The sequence below is a fragment of the Cololabis saira genome, chromosome 15, assembly GCF_033807715.1.
Source record: "Cololabis saira isolate AMF1-May2022 chromosome 15, fColSai1.1, whole genome shotgun sequence".
NCBI classification, from domain to species: Eukaryota; Metazoa; Chordata; class Actinopteri; order Beloniformes; family Belonidae; genus Cololabis; species Cololabis saira.
Genome location: NC_084601.1, coordinates 12,763,687 through 12,776,601, shown reverse-complemented (window position 1 = coordinate 12,776,601; position 12,915 = coordinate 12,763,687). Strand labels below are relative to the sequence as shown.

The 12,915-nt window shown below is 39.6% G+C and overlaps 1 protein-coding gene across 1 annotated transcript; it reads right to left on the bottom strand.

The window, feature by feature from the left end:
• Positions 1–545: 545 nt before the first annotated feature.
• pex1 (peroxisomal biogenesis factor 1) lies at positions 546–12,878 on the bottom strand. The gene is made up of 24 exons (XM_061742613.1): positions 12,683–12,878; positions 11,557–11,703; positions 11,321–11,404; positions 10,822–10,936; positions 9,893–10,584; positions 9,646–9,765; positions 9,423–9,543; positions 8,735–8,841; positions 8,538–8,623; positions 8,323–8,455; positions 8,017–8,113; positions 7,745–7,915; positions 7,493–7,647; positions 7,220–7,406; positions 6,917–7,083; positions 4,615–4,749; positions 4,480–4,544; positions 4,244–4,386; positions 3,798–3,901; positions 3,496–3,672; positions 2,338–2,580; positions 1,755–1,949; positions 1,453–1,583; positions 546–1,140 (listed from the first exon to the last, which is right to left on the bottom strand). Exons 1-24 carry the CDS (start codon positions 12,788–12,790, stop codon positions 1,056–1,058), a joined length of 3,768 nt encoding a protein of 1,255 aa, XP_061598597.1. The 5' UTR covers positions 12,791–12,878; the 3' UTR covers positions 546–1,055.
• Between the last annotated feature and the right edge of the window lie 37 nt (positions 12,879–12,915).

Sequence of the window (12,915 nt, the reverse complement as noted above, 5' to 3'; positions counted from 1 at the left end):
CTTTGAAATTGCTTTTAAAATCTCCTTAAAGTTGACCTTCCTTTCCATTGAGTGTTCTAGCGAATCAGCGAGTCAGTGCGTCACATCTAATCTTTGAGGTTTCGTTTCTTCTCCTTGAAGCTGTTTAGAACAAGTTTCACTCCCAGAAACTAAGAATGACGTTTCAGAGAAACACTACAAGAGCCAGATGCATGACAGAAACTGCACTTTTATGGCTAAAACTGTGTGAACTTACAAAGATATGTCTGCATGTATGATTTATAAATCTGTGTGCATGCGTGGTTGTGTTTTTACAGACGTCATAAATGATGGGACACTCCTTACTTTACTTTTTGCACCAAAACTAAAAAGAAATAAGGATAATAATAAGCATGAGGACTGCTCAGTGGCGCAGTGGGTTAAGCAAGCGGCTCATATACTGAGGCCACAGTCCTCCTGCAGCGGTTGCAGGTTTGAATCCCGGCCTGCGCACCTTTGCTGCATGTCATCCCCATTCACTCTCTCTACCCCCTTCCTGTCTGCAACTTGAATAAAAGGTCCACTAGAGCCCAAAAAAATCTTTAAAATAAGAATGAAATGCTGAATACTTATATTATAGATGTTATGGATTTCCCCCTCATTTATTTGAAAGAGTGTGTTATGAAAGCAAAGATAAGCCAAAACAAGACAAAGTCAAAGATGATTTCACTGGCTGCGTTGCTGACAGGGACTTTAATCATCTAAAAATTCAGCCAGTATTTTTCTATCAACACTTTAAATGAGGATATTCAGTAAGGTTTTGATCATCAATCTACAATGCTTGCTGTAAACCGAATATCATTCAAGAGCTTTACAAGTAATAAAGTATTGACAAAATGTAAAGAAAGATTTCCATTTTTCTTTTTATAGTTTAAAATTACACTATTTATAAATTACATTACAGATTTGTGGTTTAATGTACATATTACGTGGTAAGATTGCAGATGCATCACCAGACCAGAAGAGAGACTTCTTACAAACATGTTTGACACATAATTATCTGTGTGATCAATGAAGTGTCAGACTGATAAACGTGATTAGGCTAAAGTCACACGTTGCCCTGGTTTGAATGTGACAGAGGGGAGCATTTTTTTGTCTCCTGAACCAGCAAAGTCTTCATACCTTATGAAAAAAAAAAAAACACAGTTAGTAAAATAAACAAACAGGAGATGTATGTCAAAATGCTGCTTTAAAATCAAATGTATTGACGGCACATGAAGAAAGTGTTCATCCACTTGAGACCTAAGAAATGAGTCCTGTTTTATAATTACTGATCGATTTTAAATGGACCCATGTTGCTGGGCTGCTGCTGCTGCATGACAGGATCTTTCTCAAGTGTTTTTAAACTCATCCTGAAGCTGGGACATTTGCTGGTTGAAAACTCAGTCCTATTTAAGACTTTAACAGGTTCAATTCAGGTGTCTCAGTACTCACAGTCTTGTGTATCTCTTCCAGTCGGCCTGACTGAGGGATGGTTTGGTCGCAGCTATGGCAGCGTGTATGTGAGCTCCAGACAGCGACAGGCCCGCCTGGCTGGAGGCTGAACGGCTCCAGACACACTCCTGCTGTAGCAATAAACACAAAACACTTACACAAGGAGAAGCCTGTGGATCTGTCTAGACCCACACTGGCTATGACTGAGGTGATGCAGCAGAGAAGGAAATACTTCTAAAAATGTTTCTACCAAAATAGATATTTAAAAGAACATCGCGGAATTTAGAGGTGTTGCTTCTTACGTTGGCTCTCCTGTAGTTATTCTTGATATAGTTTATGTTTTGTTGTAGGCGGTCAAGCTGATCTGGGTGAAGCTCTTGATATCCAGCCTGGATGGAGGACATGTAAGCGGGAGGAAGAGCGCTGACTGGCTCACGGACCGATCCCCCCGCCAAGTCATGTGTCATGGAGTTGGGTCCAGAGATGTACTGCGAGTTCTGTTGATGACACAACAGTTAAAACTACTCAGTTGGCCTGTTTAATTCAGGACAAAACAAGACATGACGCTGGCATAAATTAATGCATGTGCTGTAAGTATAAATACTTCAAGCAACAGGGCAAAAGACTTAGATGTTACTGACATCTGTTGGCAGGACGATGCACTGCAACCAACTGATCAGTAATGAAGGAAATTACAAACTACAAGCAATCATAAATATCTACAAAAAGAAAAGAAAAATAACTTTCTTTTGTCATTGTTTGGCAAAGTACTTGTTCATAAGTTAGGGAGAGAGTATATACAAATAAGTATTCATCAAATGGGATCTAAATTGAGCTATGAAAATATCTAAACAATATAAATTCTGTTACCGTGTAAGTGCTCACCTGTCTGGGAACCGGGGAATTTTCCAACTCTGACTCATAAGAGCTTCCAAAATAAATTCTCCAGACGTTACCACGGCATTGTTCATCTTCTGCTCGAAGTTCACTGGACTCTAGAAGAACCATAGATTGGTCCAGACCCACGCCTTGGTCTCCTTCCCCCACCGAGTCATCTGAGCCACTGCTGTTGTTTGGAAAGATCATGGAGGACAGGCTCATGTCGCTGTCCGAGGCAAGCGTCAGCTCCTGATGGCCGCACAGCAAACAGACAGCCAGATTTTAGAGACACGACAAACAAGAGCTTTAAATATTTTACTGCAACTTGCTTTGGAATTAAATTAGAGCTTTCACTGGCTTTGCATGCAAGTATGTGAAGGAAGACATTCTACATTCATGATGAGGACATGATGGTTGATAAATGTATGCGGGAAATATGAGACGACTTTGAATCACCAACTACAACAGGGTGTACCTCATGTTTATAAAGAGCTTTAGGCTTTATACTATTTTCATTCACATTTGTTTTGTTTTAATACAGGACTGTCTAAGAAAATTAGAATATTGTGATAAAGTTCTTTATTTTCTGTAATGCAATTAAAAAAACAAAAATGTCATACATTCTGGATTCATTACAAATCAACATAAATATTGTAAGCCTTTTATTATTTTAATATTGCTGATTATGGCTTACAGTTTAAGATCAAGTTTCCCAGAATATTCAAATTTTTTTGAGATAGGATATTTGAGTTTTCTTAAGCTGTAAGGCATGATCAGCAATATTAAAATAATAAAAGGCTTGCAATATTTCAGTTGATTTGTAATGAATCCAGAATGTATGACATTTTTGCATTACAGAAAATAAAGGACTTTATCACAATATTCTAATTTTCTGAGACAGTCCTGTACATTCATCTAGGATCTCTCTATCAACAGGTAAGCATTTTTGTGATTGTGATCATCTATACTGCTCTAGATAAACTGTATGATTATGCATACATTTAAAAGTAAATCTGCACCTTAAGTCTCCCTTCAGGACAGAAAAAAACTGACTGCTTCAACATGAATTATAAATATTATGAGAATAAACTGGGCAACAGTGCCCTGCCTCCCTCTCCTGGAAACCCTTGACAATAAAAAGAATTTTAAGGACGGTATCTGTACATTTGGTGTTTCGGTGCCTGGACGGTTGTGGACAGCTTCCAGCTGCGCGTTGTAGAGCAGGGCTTTCAGGTCTGCACCAGTGAAGTGCTCCGTGACGGCTGCCAGCTGCTGCAGGTCCACGTCAGGAGCCAGAGAGAGGCCTGTACTCAGGGCCTTCAGGATCTCCACACGTGCGTCCTGCAAATGTGACACAAAAACAAAGTGTGTAAAATGCCTCTGACCAGACTGCTTCTTAATATTATTTAGTGTAGTGTTACTAATCAATAACTGCAAAGGTTGTGAAGGACAGATTTGAAAAGAACCAGGTCAGGAGGGGGGCAGTAGAGGGACTTGTCCAGTCGTCCAGGTCTCAACAGGGCTGGGTCAATTAAGTCTGGACGGCTCGTGGCTGCAAGCACATACACGCCTGCGGATGAAAACGGTAATTAGATCGAATTACGGCTCCATCTTGGGCATGTTTAATAAAATCCCTTCACTTGCCAGCGTGTTCTCAGGCATCTTAAATCAAATGTGCCCCCTGCACGGGGGGCTCTGGTAGTCAGGTTACAAAAATATTGTGTTCTACTTCACTGACAAACCATTCCCACTTTCCAGAGGGGCTGGTTTCCACATGTCAACACTCAAAGTCCATTATTTGTCAAGATCACTGACTTAGCTAACATAGCTGAGATCCATGTCGTAACCATTGTTCTCACTTCTGTTACAGTGACATGTAAGGTTCCAACAACACACTGATGCTTGAGCCTACCCTGCAGCCCTTCCACTCCGTCGAGCTGGGTGAGGAGCTGGTTCACCACGCGGTCCGTTACACCCGTGCTGTCGTGGCCCCTCCTCGGGGCCAGAGAGTCAAATTCATCAAAGAACAGGATGCACGGTTTGGCAGCTTGTGCTCTGAAACAGACACAAGTGGGCAAGCCATTAAATTATTTTATTAATAGTTATTACTGGGCCTTATTGCTATTTTTTACTTAAATGTTCACTAACCTCTGGAACACATCACGGACTCCTTGTTCACTGGCTCCAATGTATTTACTCAGAAGTTCAGGCCCCTAGACAGAAGAACAGTTAGTTCACGTACGCGCTTTATTTCTCAAACGTACAAAGCAAAGGCCAGTCTACCTTGATACTGATGAAGTTCATAGCACTCTCTCTGGCCACAGCCCTGGCCAGCAGCGTCTTCCCTGTACCAGGAGCTCCGTACAGCAGAACTCCAGAGCGATGTCGGATAGGAAGATTGGAAAAGAGGATGGGAAACTGCAACATGTGAAAAACGTACATTAAGTTAGTGTTTCATGCAAGGTTCAAGGATCAGGTTTGAAAGAAACACTTTAGAACTGCAGCCCAAACACAAAGAGCTTGGACTATAAAAACGAAAACAGATCAAATCATTGTCAAAAAAAAAACAAAAAACTGCTTCATCCCTTTTTTATCTCCCTCAGGAAGACAAAGTCCATGCTGACTTTTTCCTCACATCATACTGGATATTGCTCCAAATACAACACAACTACAGGACTACATGAAAGTTTCCAGTAAGCCCAAGTCCTGAGGATATGGACGATGACTAAAAATAAATGAAAAATAAAACAAATGAAAACTCATGCACTTGGTTCAGATAGTATATCCTCTCTCAGACACACTGGACCAGCTGCAGTCTGTGTACCATCAGGACCGGTCCACTCAGGATGCAGTTAACGACGTAGTTACCCTAATTTACTATTTGTGTCGACTAATAATAAACTGGTGCAAAACAAATATTTTTCTTTAGAACATTTTTTATACTTTAAATTAGGTTTATTTTATTCACACAGTGTAAAGACTATAAAAGTAGTAATTTAAATGCTCAGTGTTTTTTATGACAATAAACCTCTTAAAACTAGAATGCCTCTTAAGCACAAAAGAGTGACTACTTTTCATATTTACCCTTCATTCTGTAATTTATTTTCAATCCATTTGCAGTCACCCCCCATCTCCAACTTCTGATGAAACTATTGATAGTTATTATCCACTGATAAATACATAATTAAGGATGGCTACTTTGTAACACCATGTTGCATACCCTTTTAACATCATAGGTCCACGCCTTAACAGCATTGAAGTGTTTTAATCTGACTAAAGGCCAGTTTAATATTTGCCAGTTAAAGTTTAGTTAAATTACAATATTTGTTGACCAAAGTGATTTTCAGATGAGAAAATATGCTAGATGCTTCACCATGGAGGAGCAAACCATCAACCCTCCCATTGAAAGACAACCACTCTGCCTCCTGAGCTGCAGCTGCCAACATTTGGCTCTGCCTTTACTGAGAAAGAGATTAAGAGACTTCATCCAATACAGATGCTAGAAGATCCTTCCAGTCTTCCACCAAGGCTCTGCTAAGACAGCCATGAACAATGACGCCATATTCAAGTTATTCATGTAAATCATGTTTGAAAGGCTCACTTGAACCAGGGAAAGAATGACCTTAAAATACTTCAGCAGTCTTATGATGAACAATGATTTTATAAAGTCTGCTTGTTCCTTGGCAGTAAAATGGCTTTCCAGTGTTGAACCATTATTTGTAGGGCTGGGGATCGATTCAAATATCAAGAATCGATTCGATTCTGATTCTTAAGATTCAGAATAGATTATCACTCTTTGATTCGATTCGATCCGATATTGATTTGGGTTACTGTTAATAAAACTGTTTTTTCAGCTGTTGCATGAATTATATGACTGTCTAGTTATGCAACATATTAATACTAATATTATATTGAGATTAAACAGCAAGTATTGGCAGCTAATGATGCTGTAAGGACCAATCAGCTCCCAGAATGCTGATAGAACTGCTTTCAGAAACATTCTGGGGCAGAATTATCAAACAGATCCAGGGAGGAAACAGAGGACGAAAGAAATCGCTTTTATTTTTTCCCAATTTATGAGAATTTGGTTTTTAACATTTATGCAAATGTAACCCCAAGACAGTATATAAAGCAAAGAAATATAGACAATTTATGCAATTATAACTGAAAACTTTAATGTTTTCATACCTTTAAATATATTTAAAGGCAAAAACATGGCACCAGTTATTCTCGTGTCCAACATAATATTCCTTTTTTGGGCATAAACAAAAAAGTACCAAAGGTTTTAATGTAATGATGAAAAAAAATAAAAAAATAAAATAATACTTTTTTTTTTAATTCGATCTTTAGACATATGAATCGATTTTTAGGAATTAATATGAGAATCGATTTAAAATCGGAGAATCGATCTTTTCAACACAGGCCTAATTATTTGTATAACTTTTATTCATACATGTTTTTCCCATTGCCTCCAAATAGCACAACACACAATAAGTAGACACATGTTTGCAGAAGTATGGCAAGAATAAAAAAGTAACGGCATGCATAACACTTGTATGGTCATTATGTAAAAGGGGTAACCGACCTTAGCAGGGAGCAGTATGGTGTCCATTAGCTGCTGCCGCACCTCTGTAAGTCCTCCTACCCTCTCTAGCCCCGCTCCACTCGGTGTGTGAAGGTCTACACCCCATAGTGAGGGGGGGGTGAATCCCTTCAGGGCTTGTGCAAAGTCCCTCCATGACAGACATGTACCTGAGTCCAAATGCGTAAAGTAAAAGTAGCACAAGTGAGCATAAGTCTAAAGGTGCTCTTTGAATAAACAATATGAAAATCTTAGCTGCTTTTTTCTGTCTAGAACAATGCAACAATATGCAAGATATTTTGGTACCTTCGTCACTATTTCCCGTTTGCATTATATTAGCATGGATAGCCCGTTCCAAAAGCAGTGTGAGATCTTGTGCTGTGTATCCCTCTGTTTCCTTGGCAACTGCCCCTAGATCAAGAGTGTGTAAGGTCTCTTCTGACAGGAAGGACTTCCTTAGGATCAGATGCCGCAGGATTTCAGCTCTCTGGGCCTGCAAACAATAACAATTTTCCACCCCCTCACTTTTTCTTCATTCTCAGTGTGTGTGTGTGCTTCTATACGGGTATGAGCGCTGACCTGATCTGGTGGCTGGATGTTTAATAGTCCCTGGATGAAGTGAGAGCCTTGCACCTCAGTCAGAGAAGGGTGGAGAGAGTGCTCACTCTGGCTGGTGATAATCATGCACACCAGGCTCGAGTGGGCCACAACCTCGTCCACTGCATCTTTCAGACCTGCAGGTGCAGAGAAACAAAAGTTATGATCATAAAACCTGAAATGGCTTGCTTTTTCATCACTCGTCACATATCTGAGATGACAGTTTTAGTTTACTTTGTGCAATGTGCAGTTGCAGCAACGCCTCAGGCCCTTGTTCGTGTTCAGGAGAAGTCGGTGCATGCGTCAAATGATCCAAGTCGTCCAGTAGAACAACAGAAGGCTGTCGCCACTCTGCCTGCTCAAAAATGTCCTGAAAAATCTGTCTCACAGTTTCTGTCTTTTTGCCTGAAAATAAAAGTGTAGACAAGTTTGTTACGTTTTTACTGATACATAGTAATCCATCATTTGATCATTTGACAATCAAAATTCATGGAATGTGCCTTGACCTTGTAGCTTTTTGCAGTCCACCACTTCAACATGTGCATCCAGATCCTCTCTGGCTTTTCTGCAGAGTGCTCGCGACAACGTGCTCCTCCCACTCCCCTGTGACGAGCAATCAGAGCACAACATGTTACAGACTTAATAAAACAATGCTACTTTAAGTAAGATAAAATGTATTCAGGTATACAGTTTCAGTGTTTCATTGAGAACTGAGACTGAAAAAATTTGAAACGCCAATGTCATTTCCGCAACATTCTACCGTACATACTTTGCATTTCCATGGTTAAATAAGATGTTAAATCAGCAAATACCTTAGCTCCAGTGATGAGTAGAGCTCCTCCTTGAAGTCCCTGTCCAGTTGTACCGAGCTCCCTTGAGAGGGGACTACCCAGAAGACTGTGGGAGATGAATTCAAGTCCAGTCCTACTAAGGTCAGCAACCCCACTGGGAAAACACAGGGGATTGAAAAATGAATGCTGGAAAAACATCTTAAAATTAGCAATGCACACGCGCTGAAATAGCTTACCCAAGAATGCTGAGGGCAGGAAGGTCATGGTCAGGCACCTCAGGGACAGCCTTTGAAGCTGGCTCTGGTGCGGGCTTTCTGTCCACCTGGAAGTGGCACAAACAACTTCAGAAAACACCTGACATTTACATAAAAAGTTAAAAGTGATGAAAATATCTCTTGCAACATTGCAGTTTCTAGTACGCGCATGGCAGTACCTGTACATCTTCCTTCTGGAGAACAGCGGGAGAGAGCAGAAACAGCTGGTCTGGAGGATCGTTCTGTTCCTCTGGTTTTAACACGGTCAAAGTAATCTCCAGCTTTGCTATGAATGAATGTAGTTGCAGGAATTTAAAAATGTTATGTTCTCATTATGACTACTGACACTTTTATGTTCAACAATATATGTTATAATGTGTCATGATTACGTTCTAATTGTTGTAATTGATAATAATTGCAATTATATTTTATACAGCAATCCTTATATTAAATTTAATACCAATTTAATACCTTTTTCACTACCTTCAGATTTTTTTTAAAAACTGTCGCAACATTAAGTGTTAATCACGGACATTTTAACATTAATACAGATTTTGAACTATAGAACACTATACAGAACAGATTTATAGACTCATTGATGTTGACCAGATGTTTCACATTTATTTTACTTTGTGAATGACAATAAAATAGACTGCTTAAAATGTAAAAGGTAAAAAATAATACCAATTTAAAAAAAAAATAATACCTCTGACAGTGAATTTAACACTTTTAATGGCCTTAAATTTGGCAAATTTCATTTATCACCTTTTAATACTTTTTAAAACCCCGCGGAAACCCTGTATATAACGTTTTGGTTGATATAAATACACTTCTTAAGCCAGTAACAGAGGTGTAGAAATAAGTCACCATCATTTCCATGTAGGAGGATGTTGCCAGAGCGAGCAGTCAGACAAGCCAAAGGTTCATGACACTGTGCGTGCAACCAGCCAAGAAAAACTGTCTGGATGTCTTCACCCTCCTCCTCTGGCTAAAGTCGACAACATACCAAAGATCAGATGGACATAATCTGTAACTAAATTGAACATTTGTAATTGCACATTAAACAACAGATGTGAACATCAGTACTCACCTGAGGTTTTACAGACTGCAGATGAATCTTAGTAGCTACTTTGATGGCTGATTTCACAGGTTTAATTCTCACGGCTGAATGTGGCTGGATATTTAATTGACTGGCAAGGGGCGGTGGGATCTGGAAAAAAAACACAACTTTATAACATATGAAACGGTTTCTAGCATCAGAAGACTAAGCTACATACTTCTATAAGTTTAATGTGTATAAAAGTATGATATATTCCTCTGTTCCACATCATACTCACCCAAACTCTTCCACGATAGATCGCTCCCTTACTTTGACTTCTCTCCTTCCCCGTCAGCATCTCAACACCATGGCACACTGTCCTGACCACCATGGCTTTCTCTTCTTTCACCTCCTCTGCTCCTTTAGCTGTGGCACCTTCTTTGGCAACTCCTACATTCTTCTTTTTCTCAGTGGACTGCTTGGCTCTGTCCCTCACTTCTTTAGGAGATGAAACTTTGGAGAGCAGACCATACGTCACTGAAGACTGGCCTCCACTTAGGATTGTACTCAAGCAAGAGCTCCAAGGAAATAAATGAATAACACCAGTAGTAATGTGGCTGATGGTGCAGAGAGAGTCTGGAGGTGTGCTGCACACTCTGCACAGAGAGTCTGAGAAGAGGGCAGGAATGTCAGGCACAGGTGGCTGCTCTTTGACTGTGTCATGAGTGTTCTTTATCACACGGCAAAGTAAGCTCTTCAGGTCAGGGATGCCACCCCAGTGGCTTCTATGAGGAATATGAGATGCACTTGCAGATGATGGTCCTGAGGGAGAGGAAACATCTGCGTTCTGCTGTGTGTGAAAATGCTGAAACTGTCTTGATTTCTCAAAAGAATCGCTGAGGTTGCCAAATCCACCACGGATCTTGGGAGACACTACAAGTTCTGTGAACTGCTCCAGGCGACCATAGGGCACGTATGGGGAGAGTGAAGCTGTGTGGAAATAAAACAAGTCATACTGGGTTCAGGAATATAAAATATAAATATACAAATATATAACTTTTTTTTTTTTTTTAAATAGGATGATGAAATTCTTCACTTAGTAGAGACAACCTTCTGAAACAACATAACTGCAGCAGCTTCACATTAATAATCACTGACACATTTTTGGATCAAACTACAGCTTTTGACAGGTACGTTATATGACAAAATAACAGCATTAGCACCAACCTATTTTAATGTAGATGACTGTGTGATTGTCTACCCACACAGGAAACACAGCATCTTGGAATACCACTCTGATCTGATCCAGTAGTTGATGCTCAAGTGCAGAACTATGGAGCTCCTGAAAGGTGTCAGTCACAAAAAAACAGATGATAAACGGCTGCATCATAAATGTGGTTTTTAGTGAAAGGACTATCCCTGATGAGTTGTCTTTGCAGTTATCAAAAACGTCTTTAAAGGCCGCTTCAGATAATGATCACATTTTTGTATTATCCTTATCAACGTGTCCATATCTAAACTGAAAAACATTACTTTAGTCAAAGAAGCAGTTTACACCATGGGTTTTCCAACAAACTATTGGAAATAACATTTTCAGATGTCCCTTTTGATGCATACAGTTATATTTTTTGGACTTAATATTTTCAGTATTTTAAATACTGCATAACTGCATGAAATTAAATTGAAAGTAAATCACTGTAAATGCCTTGGTAACTAGATTACCCACCAATATCTCCCAGTCATCAGATGACACTGGCTCCACAAACACCTGATTCAAGGAAGAGACTTGATGACACAGTCTGAGAAAGCCCTGAAGGAAACCACATAAACAGGCATTCAATACAAGCTCCCAGCCTAAACAATAACATACATGACTGTGAAGGGGCAAATTACTTTTAGTTTTCTGTCATTAAAAAGAAATATGATATTCTTGCTCATAAGGCAAATAACGTAAGCCTCTACCTGCTCTCCATCTGTGAGGCCTAACTTCTCCCCAAGTTGTCGAGATATCTCCACTTTGTAACTGTCTGGGCTGGAAGAGGTTCTGTTTTGAGTCCAGCTGAGAAACACTGTCGATCCATTGCTCCAGGACAGCTCCAAAGCCTGGTTCTGTGACATAAAGGCACGAGGATTATGTTTACTATTGTGGCTTTAGGTTCCCAAAGTACTTTATATAAGAAATACTTGTGTAATAATAATACTTGTGTAATAACCACCCTCAGCTAGCACACATTCATGTCACACAGTTTACACTGACAACTGCAAACCACAACTCAGTCAATCAAGCAGCTAAGGATTACTACAAAACAGATGTACCAAAGTCTAACTACGATTATGTGTCCCTTTATGGAAACGGATTATCATTATCATCTGTCTTTCTGACCAAAGTATTGTTTATTATACCACAGTTTCACAGGAAACTGCACATTTCAGGGGCATTCGTGATCATTATCTAAAACTCCTGTTTGCAATTTATTTATAGTTGTGGAGATCCTGACATGACCAACCTCAAATAATGTAGACATTATGGACTTGTGCTGTCTTTGGGTCAATATGACCCAATTCTTCTATTCTTCTTTCCTCCTGCCATGCTCTCTCCTTCCTTCTTCCTTTCCTCTTTTCCTCCTTTACTCCTTTTTCTTCCTACCTCCCTTTCGTCATTCATTCCTTTATTACCTTATTTGCTTTTCCTTCCTTCTTTCCTTATTTTCTCCATTCCTTCCTTCTTCCCCCCTTCTTTCTTTCCTTCCTTCCTTTCTCCCTTCCTTCCATCTTTTCTCCCTCCCTTACTCCCTTTCCTAACTCCCTTCCTTCTTTCTTTATTTTCTCCTTTCTTCCTTACTTTTTTCCCGTCCTTCATTCCTTCTCTTCTCCCTTCACCCTCCCTTGACCCAACGACAGCACAAGGGTTAAAACGTACCACAACTTTACTAAGAGGTAAATCAGATATCAACTTATCAGCAGTTTTCATAAATAGTTGAAATAAGAAAAAAAAAATAAAAATTCTCGCAAAACCAAAAACACGCACAATCACAAACAACTTTGCTGTAGTTTGAATGACACTAGATACAGCTAGGCTAACTTTTACCTCGTTCAGGGAGAGATGCGATATCAACTTTGAAGGCAGGTGAAGAAAGCAGTTTTTTGTGTTATTAAACACAACACTTATAGGTTGAATGCCTTGATTACTAAACATAATTTTCACATTGCCATGTCAGCTCTTAAAATACCAAACGGTGTGCTCCACTGACATAAAACTGCAACACACCAGTAATCCATCGACGTGCTCTGTGCAAACCAGATCAGACTGAAGTAACTGAT